The sequence below is a fragment of the Pleurodeles waltl genome, chromosome 6, assembly GCF_031143425.1.
Source record: "Pleurodeles waltl isolate 20211129_DDA chromosome 6, aPleWal1.hap1.20221129, whole genome shotgun sequence".
Classification (NCBI taxonomy): domain Eukaryota; kingdom Metazoa; phylum Chordata; class Amphibia; order Caudata; family Salamandridae; genus Pleurodeles; species Pleurodeles waltl.
Genome location: NC_090445.1, coordinates 342,986,000 through 343,006,081, shown reverse-complemented (window position 1 = coordinate 343,006,081; position 20,082 = coordinate 342,986,000). Strand labels below are relative to the sequence as shown.

The 20,082-nt window shown below is 47.2% G+C and overlaps 1 protein-coding gene across 1 annotated transcript in view; it reads left to right on the top strand.

The window, feature by feature from the left end:
- PRMT5 (protein arginine methyltransferase 5) overlaps window positions 1-20,082 on the top strand; it is a 94,625-nt gene that overhangs the window by 5,774 nt on the left and 68,769 nt on the right. The window contains exon 2 of the mRNA XM_069238235.1: window positions 13,116-13,234. Within this exon, the coding sequence (XP_069094336.1) occupies window positions 13,116-13,234 (119 nt within the window). The remainder of the gene's footprint in view (window positions 1-13,115; window positions 13,235-20,082) is intronic.

Here is a 20,082-nt window from a genome sequence, read left to right as displayed (position 1 = left end):
TGCACCCGGCCGCCCCCGCGCTGCTGAGGGTGTACTTTTTGTGCTGACTTGTGTCCCCCCCCGGTGCCCTACAAAACCCCCCTGGTCTGCCCTCCGAAGACGCCGGTACTTACCTGCTGGCAGACCGGAACCGGGGCACCCCCTTCTCTCCATTGAAGACAATGTGTTTTGGGCACCTCTTTGACCTCTGCACCTGACCGGCCCTGAGCTGCTGGTGTGGTAACTTTGGGGTCGCTCTGAACTCCCAACGGTGGGCTACCTTGGACCCAAACCTGAGACTTGTGATTTACTTACCTGACAAAACTAACAAAAACTTACCTCCCCCAGGAACTGTGAAAATTGCACTGTGTCCACTTTTAAAACAGCTTATTGTGTTTTATGTAAAAAGTATACATGCTAATGTAATGATTCAAAGTTCCTAAAGTACTTACCTGCAATACCTTTCAAATGAGATATTACATGTAGAATTTGAACCTGTGGTTCTTAAAATAAACTAAGAAAATATATTTTTCTATAACAAAACCTATTGGCTGGATTTGTCTCTGAGTGTGTGTTCCTCATTTATTGCCTGTGTGTATGTACAACAAATGCTTAACACTACTCCTTTGATAAGCCTACTGCTCGACCACACTACCACAAAATAGAGCATTAGTATTATCTCTTTTGCCACTATCTTACCTCTAAGGGGAACCCTTGTACTCTGTGCATACTATTCCTTACTTTGAAATAGTGCATACAGAGCCAACATCCTACATTACTCATTTAAACATCATATACAGCCCTAAAACCCTCCCATCAAAATATAAAACCACCACATTTACTAAGTCTTATCTCCTATTATTCCAGGAAGAATATAATTTAAAGACTAAGTTGTTAAAAAGCCTAATTCTGGTTCGCAGCATTAGGTCCTTGGAGCTTCAGATCTTCTTGGATATTTGCTGCAACCATAAATGTGAACTGGTCAAGGCTAGAAAAATGCACCAATGGCACCTGAAATATGAGTACTCGGCACATTTTGCGATATGCCAGGCCTGTTGGGAGACTTTTTGTAGCCTCACAAACGCTCTCACAAAAACATGAACTCCCGCATGGGAGCATTGCCAGAAAGTGAAAGTTAACTGGATGCTTCTTGGCTGTCTGGGGACCTTATTCGGAACCGTACCACTCTCGGCCAAAGGTGTAGCTCTCCACCCCGCTCCCCCCACATCACTATCATTGTCTACATAAATGCACCAAGACTGCTTCTGTGGATATTATCCTCGCCTGCACTGAGTTCATACATTAAGGGAAGGCGACCCAGGATTGCCCACCGAGCCATAGACCTTTTACCTCATCTGAAGAGCGGCACTTAGATAGGACGGATCACGATATTGGAGAGACTCGCAATCAATTACTGTTAAGATTTCCCTGCCACGCGAGGGGATTGTTACGCACATGCCACCTAAAAAGCCTCAGGCAAACAGGCTTTCTAGCTATTTTCAGTCGACAGAGGTTTTCCCCCTGCAATCGCAGTTGGCACTAACAAAATAGGACCTTCTTGCCTCCCTACAGGAGTTTAAGAAAGAGCTAAGGAAGGTACACCAGGCAGATTTCACCATGTCCTTGGAGACTCTGCAGGTGGATCTCATTTCCAAACTAACCACTCTGCTGCAGGATGTCGACTCCACCGGGGTTTACATGCAATCATTCCCCAGTTGAAGTGATGTTAGACTGTGCGTCCCTACTCCTAAATTACGGCAATGGTTCTTTCCAGACTCTCACGAGGGATCACCTCTTATGAAACAATAGAGACAAAACCATTTGCAAATTTATTTCATCATAACGCCCCCTTAGACACTTGTTATGCGAGTACATGGGACGCTTTAAAGCCGTGACACTTGGGAAATACGTTTTCTTGTTAGCCACACAAACTAAACAAAAGACCCGTGAAAGGTTACTCCTGTAAGCGGAAATCCGCACAGCAGGAAGGACACACAAAGATAACCCTACAGCGTTGCTGCCCTATGGGGAAAACTGAAAGCCATATATACGAATAGAGCAGAATTTATCCTTCTTCAACTTAAACATAAGATCTATGATAATGGGAATAAAAGTAGTAGCCAGCTAGATTCAGACAAGATGATCACTACAGAACAGGACAAAGACAACACTTTCCGTTCCTTTTATGAAACCCTCTATATGGTGGGTATATATAATGAAAAGCCCCAATTAGAGTATTTGGAAGGGTTAGCCTCCCCCAAGTATCCTCAGATCTATCAATATTTATCAGTCCCATCACAGACAAAGAGGTGTTAATCGCCCTGATGGAACTTAAGCTGTGTAAATCCCCTGGAACCAATGGGGTTACAGCCCATTTCTGCAATACCTTTAGCACTGACTTTGTACCCAACCTTACGCAGCTATTTAACTCTATCGCACTGACAAAGCAGGTCACCCCCTCCATGGCCGAGGCCCTAATCGCGGTCATCGCAAGAAAGGAAAAGACCCTCTTAAATGTGCCTCTTATAGGCCGATCACACTTATGCATCTGGGCACCAAACTAAATACTAGAATACTTGCAACCAGACTAGAAAACATTCTGCCATATCTGATCCATCTAGGCCAGTCCGGCTTTATCCGGGGCTGCCATACTCAAAACAATTTAAGGAAAGTAATTTGTAGGAAGTTGGCTCTGTATGTGCTATTTCAAAGTAAGGAATAGCATGCACAGAGTCCAAGGGTTCCCCTTAGAGGTAAAATAGTGGTAAAAAGAGATAATACTAATGCTCTATTTTGTGGTAGTGTGGTCGAGCAGTAGGCTTATCCAAGGAGTAGTGTTAAGCATTTGTTGTACATACACATAGACAATAAATGAGGTACACACACTCAGAGACAAATCCAGCCAATAGGTTTTGTTATAGAAAAATATCTTTTCTTAGTTTATTTTAAGAACCACAGGTTCAAATTTTACATGTAATAGCTCTTTTGAAAGGTATTGCAGGTAAGTACTCTAGGAACTTTGAATCATTACTTTAGCATGTATACTTTTCACATAAAACACAATAAGCTGTTTTAAAAGTGGACACTTAGTGCAATTTTCACAGTTCCTGGGGGAGGTAAGTTATTGTTAGTTTCAACAGGTAAGTAAGGCACTTACAGGTTTCAGTTTTTGGTCCAAGGTAGCCCACCGTTGGGGGTTCAGAGCAACCCCAAAGTTATCACACCAGCAGCTCAGGGCCGGTCAGGTGCAAAGGTCAAAGAGGTGCCCAAAACACATAGGCTATAATGGAGAGAAGGGGGTGCCCTGGTTCCAGTCTGCCAGCAGGTAAGTACCCGCGTCTTCGGAGGGCAGACCAGGGGGGTTTTGTAGGGCACCGGGGGGGACACAAAGTAGCACAGAAAGTACACCCTCAGCAGCGCGGGGGCGGCCGGGTGCAGTGTGCAAACACGCGTCGGGTTTCCTTCAGGTTTCAATGGGAGACCAAGGGGTCTCTTCAGCGATGCAGGCGGGCAAGGGGGGGGCTCCTCGGGGTAGCCACCACCTGGGCAAGGGAGAGGGCCTCCTGGGGGTCACTCCTGCACAGAAGTTCCGTTTCTTTAGGGGCTGGGGGCTGCGGGTGCAGGGTCTTTTCCAGCCGTCGGGAAATGGAGTTCAGACAGTCGCGGTCAGGGGGAGCCTGGGGATTCCCTCTGCAGGCGTCGCTGTGGGGGCTCAGGGGGGACAACTTTGGTTACTAACAGTCGTAGAGTCGCCGGAGGGTCCTCCCTGAGTTGGTTGTTCTCCACCAGTCGAGTCGGGGTCGCCGGGTGCAGTGTTGCAAGTCTCACGCTTCTTGCGGGGAATTGCAGGGGTCTTTAAATCTGCTCCTTGTAACAAAGTTGCAGTTCTTTTGGAGCAGTGCCGCTGTCCTCAGGAGTTTCTTGTCTTTTTCGAAGCAGGGCAGTCCTCAGAGGATTCAGAGGTCGCTGGTCCCTTGGAAAGCGTCGCTGGAGAAGGTTTCTTTGGAAGGCAGGAGACAGGCCGGTAAGTCTGGGGCCAAGGCAGTTGGTGTCTTCTATTCTTCCTCTGCAGGGGTTTGTCAGCTCGGCAGTCCTTCTTCTTGTAGTTGCAGGAATCTAACTCTTTAGGTTCAGGGAAGCCCTTAAATACTAAATTTAAGGGCGTGTTTAGGTCTGGGGGGTTAGTAGCCAATGGCTACTAGCCCTGAGGGTGGGTACACCCTCTTTGTGCCTCCTCCCAAGGGGAGGGGGTCACATCCCCAATCCTACTGGGGGAATCCTCCATCTGCAAGATGGAGGATTTCTAAAAGTTAGTCACCTCAGCTCAGGACACCTTAGGGGCTGTCCTGACTGGCCAGTGACTCCTCCTTGTTATTCTCATTATTTTCTCCGGCCTTGCCGCCAAAAGTGGGGGCCGGGGCGGGCAACTCCACTAGCTGGAGTGTCCTGCGGGGCTGTGACAAAGGGGTGAGCCTTTGAGGCTCACCGCTAGGTGTTACAGCTCCTGCCTGGGGGAGGTGTTAGCATCTCCACCCAGTGCAGGCTTTGTTACTGGCCTCAGAGTGACAAAGGCACTCTCCCCATGGGGCCAGCAACATGTCTCTAGTGTGGCAGGCTGCTGGAACCAGTCAGCCTACACAGATAGTCGGTTAAGTTTCAGGGGGCACCTCTAAGGTGCCCTCTGTGGTGTATTTTACAATAAAATGTACACTGGCATCAGTGTGCATTTATTGTGCTGAGAAGTTTGATACCAAACTTCCCAGTTTTCAGTGTAGCCATTATGGTGCTGTGGAGTTCGTGTAAAACAGACTCCCAGACCATATACTCTTATGGCTACCCTGCACTTACAATGTCTAAGGTTTTGCTTAGACACTGTAGGGGCACAGTGCTCATGCACTGGTACCCTCACCTATGGTATAGTGCACCCTGCCTTAGGGCTGTAAGGCCTGCTAGAGGGGTGTCTTACCTATACTGCATAGGCAGTGAGAGGCTGGCATGGCACCCTGAGAGGAGTGCTATGTCGACTTACTCATTTTGTTCTCACTAGCACACACAAGCTGGTAAGCAGTGTGTCTGTGCTGAGTGAGGGGTCTCTTAGGGTGGCATAATACATGCTGCAGCCCTTAGAGACCTTCCCTGGCATCAGGGCCCTTGGTACCAGAGGTACCAGTTACAAGGGACTTATCTGGATGCCAGGGTGTGCCAATTGTGGGATCAAAAGTACAGGTTAGGGAAAGAACACTGGTGCTGGGGCCTGGTTAGCAGGCCTCCGCACACTTTCAATTCAAAACATAGCATCAGCAAAGGCAAAAAGTCAGGGGGTAACCATGCCAAGGAGGCATTTCCTTACATAATTCATTTGATTGAAAAGGCCACAAGAAAAAGATCACAGCAATTCTGCTGACTTTAGATGTAGAAAAGGCCTTCGATCTGGTGGACTAGTCCTTTCTATTACATACATTCCAGAGGTTCGGCTTTGATGAACAGTTTACTACCATGGTTCAAGCGAGCTATGCTGTCCCTGCTCTCAGGTAGTGGTGAATGGAGTGAGCTCTGGCACATTTCCCCTACACAGGGGCACCTGGCAGGGGTGCTCCCTTTCACCACTGCTTTTCACTCTCGTCATTGAACCCATGGGTGTACATTCGGTGACTAAGATGGAGGGCTGGACCACGTTTTCTTCCCAATATATCCCCATTCACTAAAATCCAGCATTTCTCCCAGCCCATTTGATCAATGGAGAGAGAAAGGCTGTCTTGTGCTGTTCGAGCTCTTTCACAGCGGGAACCTATGTACTTTTGAACATTGTCAGAGGTACTTTGGAATATCCCTAACTGAAAGCTACCACTACATTCAACTCATACACTGGGCTCTTCAAATGAATACACACCTAGCGGCCACTAGAAATTTCACTCCAGTTGAAAGATTTGTTGCTGCTCTGGTAGTATGAAAGGTGCTATCTCCTTTCTCTGTAGTCATCTACTTACACCAGCCCCATCCTATACCATGTGCAATTCTGGGACAACATGCTTAATACCTCGATTTCAGACAAGTACTGGCACTATGAAATGACATTCTTCGATTCAACCATTCCCTGTTTATGTGAGAAGCACATTACAAAAACTATTTGTCTGGTACCTCTATCCTACAAAACTTAAAAACATATTTCTCTATAGGTCTGATCTGTTAGAGAGAGGGTGGCCTTCTTGGAGACTTCCGCCATATCTAGTGGGATTGCTCTACCATCTGTCGTTTCTGGAAAGAAATTTTAGCACAAATGAAAACTATACTGGGCTACCCTCTACACCAGCATTTGCTCTGTTAGGCCCTCAAGATGCTTCTCTGAAATGACAACGCTCCAGTGACCATTCTCTCCTCTGACTTTGCCGGGGGGCTGCCAAAACGACGATAGCAGCAGCTTGGAAGAGACCAACAGCTCCTGGCATGCCAGAATATGGCAAGCTATAACACTGGAGCGAATGGCAGATATACAGACGATTTAAAACAATTTGAATATAAATGGGGACCTTTGGTCCAATTTCTACCGGAGGGCCTCCCCCTGAGAGTCTGTCCAACCCTAACAAGGGCCCTCCACTTATTTCAATTTTTAGCAACTTCCAAGACCCGCCTCGGAACGTGACAAGCTCTAGCCCCCTCCTGCATCCTGTACACACTCATGGTTTTTCTTGTTACTTTTTTTTTTTTTTACTGGTGTTTGAGGGGTTTGGGATTGTTATGCATTAAGTAGCCTATATTTCACTGTATTCTGTTGATGCCATCCCGTTTGGTACCAAATGCTCATTTTTTTTGCTTTGTTCTATTTTAAGCAACTTTAATTGACACTAGTGGACTGAATGGATATTATCTCAAAGCTCACTTAAAATATTGTCAGTGTTGCTCTCAATGTTTTATATAAAAACCTAATAAGGAAAGTTTTTGACAAAAGTGCAAGGATTGGGTTGGTTTAGGAAATGAAAAAATGGGATGGGATACGAAGATGACAGGTGTCTTCAAGGTTTGAAAAGATGGTGGCTTGGAGGCCCTGAAAGGGTAGTTGTAGGAAGTTGGCTCTGTATGTACTATTTCAAAGTAAGAAATAGCATGCACAGAGTCCAAGGGTTCCCCTTAGAGGTAAGATAGTGGCAAAAAGAGATAATTCTAATGCTCTATTTTGTGGTAGTGTGGTCGAGCAGTAGGCTTATCAAAGGAGTAGTGTTAAGCATTTGTTGTACACACCCAGTCAATAAATGAGGAACACACACTCAAATACAATTCCAGGCCAATAGGTTTTTGTGTAGAAAAATATATTTTCTTAGTTTATCTTAAGAACCACAGGTTTAAACTTTACATGTAATACTTCAAATGAAAGGTATTGCAGGTAGGTACTTTAGGAACTTTGAATAATCAAAATAGCATGCACACTTTTCAAATAAATCACATATAGCTATTTTAAAACTAGACACTTAGTGCAATTTTCAACAGTTCCTGGGGGGAGTAAGAGTTAGTTAGTTTTTGCAGGTAAGTAAACCACCTACGGGGTTCAAGTTTGGGTCCAAGGTAGCCCACCGTTGGGGGTTCAGAGCAACCCCAAAGTTACCACACCAGCAGCTCAGGGCCGGTCAGGTGCAGAGGTCAAAGTGGTGCCCAAAACGCATAGGCTTCAATTGAGAAGGGGGTGCCCCGGTTCCAGTCTGCCAGCAGGTAAGTACCCGCGTCTTCGGAGGGCAGACCAGGGGGGTTTTGTAGGGCACCGGGGGGGACACAAGTTAGCACAGAAAGTACACCCTCAGCAGCACGGGGGCGGCCGGGTGCAGTGTGCCAACACACGTCGGGTTTCCAATGTAAATCAATGGGAGACCAAGGAGTCTCTTCAGCGATGCAGGCAAGGGGGGGGCTCCTCGGGGTAGCCACCACCTGGGCAAGGGAGAGGGCCTCCTGGGGGTCACTCCTGCACTGGAGGTCCGATCTTTCAGGTCCTGGGGGCTGCGGGTGCAGTGTCTTTACCAGGTGTCGGGATCTGGGAAGCAGGCAGTCGCGGTCAGGGGGAGCCTCGGGATTCCCTCTGCAGGCGTCGCTGTGGGGGCTCAGGGGGGGCAACTCTGGCTACTCACAGTCTTGTAGTCGCCGGGTAGTCCTTGCTGAAGTGTTGTTTCTCCACAAGTCGAGCTGGGGGCGTCGGGTGCAGAGTAGAAAGTCTCAAGCCTCCGGCGGGAGATGCAGTTGTTTTAAAGTTGCAGTATTGGGTGAACAGGGCCGCTGTCCTTGGGAGTTTCTTGGTCCTTCTAGAGCAGGGCAGTCCTCTGAGGATTCAGAGGTCCCTGGTCCCTGGGGAAAGCGTTGCTGGAGCAGTGTCTTTAGAAGTGGGGAGACAGGCCGGTAGAGCTGGGGCCAAAGCAGTTGGTGTCTCCGTCTTCTCTGCAGGGTTTTTCAGCTTAGCAGTCCTCTTCTTCTTAGGTTGCAGGAATCGGAGTTCCTAGGTTCAGGGGAGCCCCTAAATACAGAATTTAGGGGGGTGTTTAGGTCAGGGAGGGCAGTAGCCAATGGCTACTAGCCCTGAGGGTGGCTACACCCGCTTCGTGCCTCCTCCCAAGGGGAGGGGGTCACATTCCTATCCCTATTGGGGGGGATTCTCCATCTGCAAGATGGAGGATTCCTAAAAGTCAGTCACTTCAGCTCAGGTTGCCTTAGGGGCTGTCCTGACTGGCCAATGACTCCTCCTTGTTTTTCTCATTATCTCCTCCGGCCTTGCCGCCAAAAGTGGGGCCGTGGCCGGAGGGGGCGGACAACTCCACTAGCTGGAATGCCCTGGGGCGCTGTAACAAAGGGGGTGAGCCTTTGAGGCTCACCGCCAGGTGTTACAGTCCTGCAAGGGGGAGGTGATAAGCATCTCCACCCAGTACAGGCTTTGTTACTAGCCACAGAGTGACAAAGGCACTCTCCCCATGTGGCCAGCAACATGTCTCGAGTGTGGCAGGCTGCTAAAACCAGTCAGCCTACATGGGTAGTCGGTTTAGGTTTCAGGGGGCACCTCTAAGTTGCCCTCTGGGGTGTATGTTACAATAGAATGTACACTGGCATCAGTGTGCATTTATTGTGCTGAGAAGTTTGATACCAAACTTCCCAGTTTTCAGTGTAGCCATTATGGTGCTGTGGAGTTCGTGTAAAACAGACTCCCAGACCATATACTCCTATGGCTACCCTGCACTTACAATGTCTAAGTGTAGGAAGTTGGCTCTGTATGTGCTATTTCAAAGTAAGGAATAGCATGCACAGAGTCCAAGGGTTCCCCTTAGAGGTAAAATAGTGGTAAAAAGAGATAATACTAATGCTCTATTTTGTGGTAGTGTGGTCGAGCAGTAGGCTTATCCAAGGAGTAGTGTTAAGCATTTGTTGTACATACACATAGACAATAAATGAAGTACACACACTCAGAGACAAATCCAGCCAATAGGTTTTGTATAGAAAAATATCTTTTCTTAGTTTATTTTAAGAACCACAAGTTCAAATTTAACATGTAATATCTTGTTTGAAAGGTATTGCAGGTAAGTACATTAGGAACTTTGAATCATTTCAATTGCATGTATACTTTTCAAGTTATTCACAAATAGCTATTTTAAAAGTGGACACTTAGTGCAATTTTCACAGTTCCTGGGGGAGGTAAGTTTTTGTTAGTTTTACCAGGTAAGTAAGACACTTACAGGGTTCAGTTCTTTGTCCAAGGTAGCCCACCGTTTGGGGTTCAGAGCAACCCCAAAGTTACCACACCAGCAGCTCAGGGCCGGTCAGGTGCAGAGTTCAAAGTGGTGCCCAAAACGCATAGGCTCCAATGGAGAGAAGGGGGTGCCCCGGTTCCAGTCTGCCAGCATGTAAGTACCCGCGTCTTCGGAGGGCAGACCAGGGGGGTTTTGTAGGGCACCGGGGGGGACACAAGCCCACACAGAAATTTCACCCTCAGCGGCGCGGGGGCGGCCGGGTGCAGTGTTAGAACAAGCGTCTGGTTCGCAATGGAAGTCAATGAGAGATCAAGGGATCTCTTCAGCGCTGCAGGCAGGTAAGGGGGGGCTTCCTCGGGGAAACCTCCACTTGGGCAAGGGAGAGGGACTCCTGGGGGTCACTTCTGCAGTTAAAGTCCGGTCCTGGGGGCTGCGGGTGCAGGGTCTCTCCCAGGTGTCGGGACTTAGGTTTCAGAGAGTCGCGGTCAGGGGAAGCCTCGGGATTCCCTCTGCAGGCGGCGCTGTGGGGGCTCAGGGGGGACAGGTTTTGGTACTCACAGTCGTAGAGTAGTCCGGGGGTCCTCCCTGAGGTGTTGGTTATCCACCAGCCGAGTCGGGGTCGCCGGGTGCAGTGTTGCAAGTCTCACGCTTCTTGCGGGGAGATTGCAGGGGTCTTTAAAGCTGCTCCTTTGGATAAAGTTGCAGTCTTTTTGGAGCAGGTCCGCTGTCCTCGGGAGTTTCTTGTCGTCGTTGAAGTAGGGCAGTCCTCCGAGGATTCAGAGGTCGCTGGTCCCTTTGGAAGGCGTCGCTGGAGCAGAGTTCTTTGGAAGGCAGGAGACAGGCCGGTGAGTTTCTGGAGCCAAGGCAGTTGTTGTCTTCTGGTCTTCCTCTGCAGGGGTTTTCAGCTAGGCAGTCCTTCTTCTTGTTGTTGCAGGAATCTCATTTTCTAGGGTTCAGGGTATCCCTTAAATACTAAATTTAAGGGCGTGTTTAGGTCTGGGGGGTTAGTAGCCAATGGCTACTAGCCCTGAGGGTGGGTACACCCTCTTTGTGTCTCCTCCCAAGGGGAGGGGGTCACAATCCTAACCCTATTGGGGGAATCCTCCATCTGCAAGATGGAGGATTTCTAAAAGTCAGCTCAGGACACCTTAGGGGCTGTCCTGACTGGCCAGTGACTCCTCCTTGTTATTCTCATTATTTTCTCCGGCCTTGCCGCCAAAAGTAGGGGCCGGGGCCGGAGGGGGCGGGCAACTCCACTAGCTGGAGTGTCCTGCGGTGCTGTGACAAAGGGGTGAGCCTTTGAGGCTCACCGCCAGGTGTTACAGCTCCTGCCTGGGGGAGGTGTTAGCATCTCCACCCAGTGCAGGCTTTGTTACTGGCCTCAGAGTGGCAAAGGCACTCTCCCCATGGGGCCAGCAACATGTCTCTAGTGTGGCAGGCTGCTGGAACTAGTCAGCCTACACAGATAGTCGGTTAAGTTTCAGGGGGCACCTCTAAGGTGCCCTCTGGGGTGTATTTTGCAATAAAATGTACACTGGCATCAGTGTGCATTTATTGTGCTGAGAAGTTTGATACCAAACTTCCCAGTTTTCAGTGTAGCCATTATGGTGCTGTGGAGTTCGTGTAAAACAGACTCCCAGACCATATACTCTTATGGCTACCCTGCACTTACAATGTCTAAGGTTTTGCTTAGACACTGTAGGGGTACAGTGCTCATGCACTGGTACCCTCACCTATGGTATAGTGCACCCTGCCTTAGGGCTGTAAGGCCTGCTAGAGGGGTGTCTTACCTATACTGCATAGGCAGTGAGAGGCTGGCATGGCACCCTGAGGGGAGTGCCATGTCGACTTACTCGTTTTGTCCTCACTAGCACACACAAGCTGGCAAGCAGTGTGTCTGTGTTGAGTGAGAGGTCTCCAGGGTGGCATAAGACATGCTGCAGCCCTTGGAGACCTTCCTTGGCATCAGGGCCCTTGGTACTAGAAGTACCAGTTACAAGGGACTTATCTGGATGCCAGGGTCTGCCAATTGTGGATACAAAAGTACAGGTTAGGGAAAGAACACTGGTGCTGGGGCCTGGTTATCAGGCCTCAGCACACTTTCAATTGTAAACATAGCATCAGCAAAGGCAAAAAGTCAGGGGGCAACCATGCCAAGGAGGCATTTCCTTACACTAAGGTTTTGCTTAGACACTGTAGGGGCACAGTGCTCATGCACTGGTGCCCTCACCTATGGTATAGTGCACCCTGCCTTAGGGCTGTAAGGCCTGCTAGAGGGGTGACTTATCTATACTGCATAGGCAGTGTGAGGTTGGCATGGCACCCTGAGGGGAGTGCCATGTCGACTTACTCGTTTTGTCCTCACCAGCACACACAAGCTGGCAAGCAGTGTGTCTGTGCTGAGTGAGGGGTCCCCAGGGTGGCATAAGATATGCTGCAGCCCTTAGAGACCTTCCCTGGCATCAGGGCCCTTGGTACCAGTTACAAGGGACTTACCTGGATGCCAGGGTGTGCCAATTGTGTAAACAAAAGTACAGGTTAGGGAAAGAACACTGGTGCTGGGGCCTGGATAGCAGGCCTCCGCACACTTTCAAATCAAAACTTAGCATCAGCAAAGGCAAAAAGTCAGTGGGTAACCATGCCAAGGAGGCATTTCCTTACAGTAGTGGTTGGAGCACTTATTCCATGGGAACACTGGAGACATTGCTGAGTTGCTTTGATAGTCTCTCTGCCTAATATATATATATATATATATATATATATATATATATATATATATATATATATATATATATATATATATATATATATATATATATTTTTTTTTTTTTTAAGGGCTGGTTTACCCTGTTGTGAGGCAATCCAAGAAGATACCTTTGTATACTGGCAAGCAGGTGTCCCCATTGTCTAAACAACTTGTTTAACGTATTTTTATAGTAAGGGTGTAAATGTCATTCAGTTTAAAAAAAAAAAATATATATATATATATATATACTTTTTGAAACTGCTATAGTTTAAAAAAAAAAATACAGTTCAGCAGAATTTGTTCCTGGTGTATATATTGCATTTGTCACATGCCTTTATCAACTTAACTGACAGTATGAATAGCATATTAAAAGGTGCTGTAAAAAATACATGTTTTCTGATCATGTTCACTGAGCTGAAAGGAAAAGCAGCTTGGCTTTGAATAGATTGGCATGAAATTCACACTGACATGTCCAAAAACACAGTGTAAAACCTTACTGGAAAAATAGCTATTAGCGTGACAGTTGAATGTGTGGAGATTTACAGGTTCACATTGCTAAACCACTGTTGCTTTACCTATGTTTTTTTAAATTTTTAGTTGCCTGTTTTCGTCTAGCCTACATATAACCGTGAATGCCTATTGTTTTAACTGTTTCTTTGTTCCACTTTAAAATGTAGGTTTGACTTCCTTTGCATGCCCATCTTCCATCCCAGATTCAAGAGGGAATTCAGCTGTCAGCCGGCTCGAGGGAGGCCCGGGGCCCAGACCCGGTCTGATCTGTTACTGTCTGGAAGAGGTAAAAAATTCAGTTTGCGTCACCATCAAATGTTCTCTCGGTGTATGGAGGGGAGTGCTAGGGCGTAGTTTTGGAACCTTGTGTTGTGGGATCTACTATTTTTAATATCATGGACCACTGATTGAGGGCTCAGTTGCTTGCTACTACTAAAGATTTTAGCGACCTTATCAAGAACACATGAATTGCTCTTCTCAACAGGGCCACCATCACTACTATGTTAACCAGTAGAGTCTGCTGTAGTAAACTCAATCCATTAGAAGCACTCTCATGGGCCTCTTAAGGCTGGGAGTAGTGGTTTCAGTGGTATGAGCCTTGAACTAGAAGCTCTGTCTCGGTTCACACTGAGATATTGTATTGGAGTTGCATGAAAAGTTCTTTATATATCTTATGAAGGGCAGAAGCACATTTGTGAGCAGGTAGCTCTTGGGAGAGTGCTATGGCTGAAAAGGTATGTGTGCATTTGTCATGTGGCTTTTTTAAGTACTGTTCTAATGTCTGTAAAGGCCAGATTTGTTCTTATTGGTTTTTTTTCACTGCCCTGCTCATAAATACGAGTTAAAAAGGAGTTAGCGAGATGGTAGTTCATCTTTATATTGTAGTGTAGGATTTAATAAAAGGTATAGGAGTACATTTTTGACATATGTGAAAAGCTTTGATAAAACGTGTTTCAGACTGTTCAAACCATGTTGCTCAAGCATGCAACTGTGAGTGGCTTCACGCCACCATACATCCTGCACCTATGAGATTTGAATTGTTCTCAATTGTCCATTTTGAACAATACTGAGAATGAGCAAAAGAAGTTCTTGGAAGTGAAGGATGTTCATCTTGGGTGCAATGTTTCATCAGCTGTAGTATGTGCCCTCAAGTTCACGCAGAGGCAGCATAGGAGCAACCCATTAGATTTCTCATTCTCCAATTAAGCGTGTAATTGTAGGAAATTACGTTCTGTCATGGTTACTCCCAGTTTTTGCCTGCTGTCAGTTTGTTTTTCACTGTATTCACTGGTATACTGCTAACCAGGACCCCAGTGACTGTGCTCGCTCTCCTTTTAAATCCTAATCTATGCCACTTTTAGAAAGTGGGCATTTTCTTGCTTAAGCAATCTGTGCCTCTGTCTGGAATACACGTCTGGGTCAAGATGACAGTTGGGCTGTTTGAGAAGTCACTAGACAGTCGCACAAAGGGAGCTGAGGTGAGCCCTGCATTTCCTGATGGGTCTTTCTGAGCTAGAGTGGTGGGAGGAGCTGACACTTGCACCTGAATAAGGCAGTGGCTATCCTCACAAAGCCGTCCCTAACCCCCTGGAGTCTGTCTGGGGCCAGGGCAGGGAAAGATAGGGTCTTGTGCACTACAAAACACTTCTTTGATGTTTGCCTACTTCAAAGACAGAAATGGGTATAAGTACTAAACCTCTGACACCACATAGTTAGAACACTTCTGAACGGAGGACGTTCTGCCAGGAAGAAGAGCTGGATGCTGCTTATCTTGACCTGCTGGATTCATCAAGCCCGCCTTGTCGTACTTGTAGGAAAGTCACTCTTTTTGGCATGGTTGCCCTGTCTTTTTGCCTGTTTATCAGTGTGCTTAGACTGTTTTCACTGGGATCCTGCTAACAAGGATCCAGTGATTGTGCGCGCTCCTCTAAATTTAGTTGCTTTTTTTTTTACCATTTACACCCCACAACTGGTATTCTGACTTACCCCTGTAAGTCCCTAGTATATGATACTTGGGTACCCAGGGCGTTGGTACACTAGGGGTCCCCCATGGGCTGCAGCATGTTTTAAGCCACCCATGGGAGCCCATGCAAAATGTGTCTGCAGGCCTGCCATTTCAGCCTGCATGAAAAGGTGCATGCACCCTTTCACTACAGGTCACTGCACCAGGTCACTGTAAGTCACCCCTACGGCAGGCCCTCCTAGCCCAGAGGGCAGGGTGCAGGTACCAGTGTGTGAGGGCACATCTGCATGAGCAGCGCTGCCCCTACAAACTCAAACTCCATTTCCCTGGACTTCGTAAGTGCAGGAAAGCCATTTTCCCTGTGTACTGGACACAGGCACTACCTGTGCCCAGCTACATAATGGTAACTCTGAACGTGGGCATGCCAGTATTGGTTATATGACTCCATGCACTCTGGGGACTCCTTAGAGGACCCCCAGCGTTTCTCCTACCAGCCTTCTGGGGTTTTCCAGACAGCCTGCGCTGCTGCCACCCCTCAGACAGGTTTCTGTCCTCCTCCTGCTTTACTGGCTCCAGCAAAGGAAGGCAGAACATAGGATTTCCTTTGGAAGAGGGAGGCAACATCCTCTCCCTTCGGAAATAGGTGTTACATGGCTTGGGAGGGGTAGCCTCCCCAGGCAACCAGTATGGTTTGAAGGGCATATTTGGTGCCCTTTTTCATAAACCAGTTTGCACCAGTCCAGGGACCCTGGTCCTTTCTCTGGTGCGAAACTGGACAATGGAAAGGGGAGTGACCACTCCTCTGTCCATCACCACCCAAGGGGTGGTGCCCAGAGCTTCTCCACGTGACCGCTTGATTCTGCCGTCATGAAACCAAGGAGGGCAGAAGCTCCTGGGAGTATGAGTGGCCAGATTAGGTAGGTGACATCACAGCGCCCTAATGATAGCTGGGGGAGGTGACACCCCCCCCCCCTTCCTGGGCTATTTATGGTCTCCCTCCTGGGCGGGTCTTCAGATTCGATGTGCAAGATTCCAGCAGGACTCCTCTGCTTCATTTACTTCAACTTCTTGCCACCGGGACTGCAACTAGACCCTCCAGGAACCGACAATCCATAACTCCAGCGACAACTCCGCTCTGCAACATTGTTTTTTCAGCTCCTTCCAGCAACTGCAGTATTTCCCTGGATGTGCATCCTCTGAGGGCAACGAGTCTTCAGCCTGCACAAGAAGTAAGAAGGAATTCCCCCTGGCGTGAAGGAGTCGCTCCCCTGCATCTGCAGGCACCAACTGCAACGGCGACCGGATGCGTGGATCCTCCCCCAGCCCGGAACTACGTGGATCCTGCATCACATGGAGTGGTCCCCTTGGTCCTCTCTACCAGCTGTCCAACTTGGGAAACAGTAAGCCCTTGCCTCGCCTCAGAGGACAATACTCCTGTGCACCACGACTCGTGCATCTACCAGGTACTTGTTTGTTCCGCCTCCAAGGGATCTTCGGGCTCTGTGTAGCCCCGGCTTCCAGCACTCTTCCCTGCAAAGCACCATCTCCTACCTGGTACTCCAGTGACGTGGGACTTCTCTTCAGGTGTGCTGAGTGGGCCTCACTGCGGCTTCAGTGCCTGCTGCATGTGGGTCGCCTGTGGGGGCTGCCTCCTCTTCTTGTGACACTCTGAGCTGCTGAGGGTCACCCTGGACTCCCCACCTTGGGTCGAGTCCCCTGGGCCTTGAGGGTCCTCTTCAGCCTTGCAAAACCACCTTCACCGACTCTTGCATGTACTAAGGCTGGTTGATAGTTTTCCAGCACCACTGCATCACGGCCACCGATGTGGGACATCACTTGCAAGACCTATGGAACTCCTCTTCTGCTGCACTGCTGACTTTCTACATCCACAGAAGAGTGGGTAGTGGCTCCTGCCACAGACGGATACTCCAACTCGACTTGGTCCCCTTCCTTTGCAGGTCCTTTTCTGTCAGGATCTACCTTTTGGTTTCTTCCAGTCATGTCTGGGTCTTGCACAGTCCTTTTCCAAAGCTCTTCTGTGGGTTGGGGGGGAACCAGGTACTTATCTCTTTTCACCTGGTCGTTGGGGGGCACCCTAGTATTTACCTTTTGGGGTTACTAGTTCCTCCAGCTCCCCTCTACCAATTCCACTTCCTTGGGTGGGGGACTGCCTTTCACATCCCACTCACTTGGTATATGGTTTGGTCTCCCTCAGGGACTTTGCTATTGGCTCTTGTTCTTACTATTTGCTATTACTTCCTATGCTGATCATTGACTTCTAATAATTGTGTTACTACAATAGGGTACCTTTATTTTTGTAACACTGTGTGGTTCTTTCATGTTTGTAGTGACTAGTGGTATTGCATAAGCTTTGCATGTCTCCTAGATAAGTCTCAGCTGCTCATCCACAGCTATCTAGAGAGCCATGGCTTCCTTGTCACTGTCTACACCTCACTAATAGGGGATACCTGGTATAAGGTGATAACACCATAGGTGCTCACCACACACTGGTCCAGTTTCCTACAGTCATATCATCTGATGGGTCTGCTGTCGAGTATTGGGGGACCAATCATTGTACCACCAGCCAAAGCAAATCATTGATGTGCTGAGCTAGGTGCAGCAAAAAGCAATCCCAGAAGAGTGGGCATCATATAAATACTTGGACTAGTGAGTCCACTTAAGTGGCCAGAAGCAGTCTGTGGCAATGAGGACTTTCAGAACCAGCCATAGTTAGTTTTAGAGTCTACTGAGGAGGAAGCAAAAGGAATAATCACTGTAATGCAAGTCGTCATATGTGCTCGGTGGAACCTACCTTGGAGCAATAGAAAGCTAGCGTTTATGCAGTTATCCACTGTAATATGGCTGAGTAGTATGATGGATTGGCTGGGGTGCAACCCAGAGGAATTGGTATTATACTGCCAACCACTATATGCTGATATGTGCAGGCCAGGGGATCAACAGACACTGTACATCTGTGTGGATTCTACACAGGAAGGGTGATGGCACAACTCGTTGGTTGTGTTAATGAACTGTAGAGCAAGAGTATTGATTAGTGATTTTGTGGAAAGCATACATTTAAGTTAGTGAACAAGAGAGAGAGGTTGAGGGAGTGGTTCAATGAACGGTTAAGACCTCTCTGGCAGAGGCCCCTCACCTCGTGGTCTCTCTAGGACAGTTTTGCAAGCCCAGATCATTTAGCTTTTATTGTATTTCCATGTATGTCATTAAAATCCATGTTTTCTGAATGTTTCCAATCAACATTGTATCCATGTACACACAATACCGGATCGGGGACACACAAAATTAGAAGCAAGTTTCTGCAAGGCTAACAGAAATACATGTGGTAAAGTCCATTATAAAGCAAAAGATGTGATCAAGGCAAGCAAGTTGATTAAGAAATAAGCAGTGAAACCACCCCACAGAGCTCGCAGGTAAATCAGCCCAGGGTTGCTGACCAACTGTCAAGTCCATGTATTGCTGTAAATATTCTAAGAACGCTGTGTAGCCATGGTAACAGGAAAAAGGAACAGAACTGCAGCAAGAAGAACCGAAACAATACACACAACACCACATGACTTTTCCTACACAATTAACGAAACCAAGGGGAAAAACAAAAGAAATAAATGCATACTCTAAATTACAAATAAGAGCAACAAGAAGTACAAACATACTTTTAAATACACAATGTTCGCAACTAGCCACAATTAGAAAAGTGGAGCACAATGACAAAATTTACCCGGAACTCATTGATGTCCTCCAGGCATAAGTATTTTTCCATGCAGGAACAACACCATTATTGTTTTTTAGTAAGTATATCAGGAGCTGATCTTGATTTCATGTTTGTGCTCAGTTCTATGTCAGATTTGTCCATTCTTTATTCTACCAAGAAGTGGCCTTTCGACCTGATAGCATTGCCACAAACCTTGCCAACAACAATTGGTTGACCACATTTCCTCTCACCTTTATTAGAATGGGTAGGGAGTTTAATTTATACATATCCTCTACCTTATAAGCTAACTTGCACCCATGTTTACCTTTTTGTCAAACATCTTTTTGCTTCCTCTGCCACATTCTTTCTAACGACATCACCATTGTCCTTCATATCCATACCCTATTTCACCCACTCGGACATCCATCCATGAAACCATTCCGAAGAAGATTTCTTCCTTCTCAATAAATTTAAAAGGAGAAAGTGGAGTGAGCCATAATGCAATAGAATACAACATGGAATGTACAGCATTCACTACCACACATTTGTTTGATATTGCCCACTGAACACACAACCAGATCACGATTCATTTGTTAAGCTAACACATTGGTTTGTGGATGGTGCAGAGAACTCTCGAGGTGTTGTTACCCTGCTTTAAGAACACATCCGCTTCTTCAATAACTAACTGTGGGGTGTTGCCCAAAACTAAGGAAGAAGGAAAACCCTTTCTTAAAAACACCTCTTTCAAAAATTCAATCTTAGTTTTAGAATTAGATTCACTCGTTAAATGAGTCTCAATCTATTTAGAATAATAGTTGACTAGGACTAAGGCAAGACCAGAATGGGCAGGTAGAGAATCAAAAGGTCAAATCAGACCAATGCCGACCATCTCCCCAGGCCTGGAAGGAAATCCAGTGGCTTGCAAGGTGGATTTCTTATTCTCTGTTCTCACGGCTGTTATAAATGACACGCCTGTTCACACAATCAACTTCCTGATGCACGGCTGGCCACAGAACACCTCCTGGACTCTGCACTTAGCAAGAGTCTGTCCAAAGTAACCCTTGTGGGCACCATTAATAATTCCCTTCCTTATATTCTCCGAGGTTATAACTTTTCCTCTTGTCATGGGAATACCATCCTCCACTGAGAGTTCAGGTCCAGCTTTCACAAACAGCTGCCATGCTCCAATGTCATTCTTCTCCTTAGGCCAAACTTTGTTTATAAAAGTAACCGCTTGCATCAAAAGGAGGTATATTTAGCCAACTTCTCCATCCCTCTATACATTCTCATTGACCGCAGTCCACGTTTCTTGATCAGTTGCACCTTGTTGCCTTCGTCCTCAGTGACTTTCATGACAAACTTCCGAATCTGACAGAAAACAACATAATTTGCTCTAGGATTCTTACCACCCTGTATGTAACATGTCAAAATTCTATTTGAGGAGTTTGGTGGAGAAATTGGC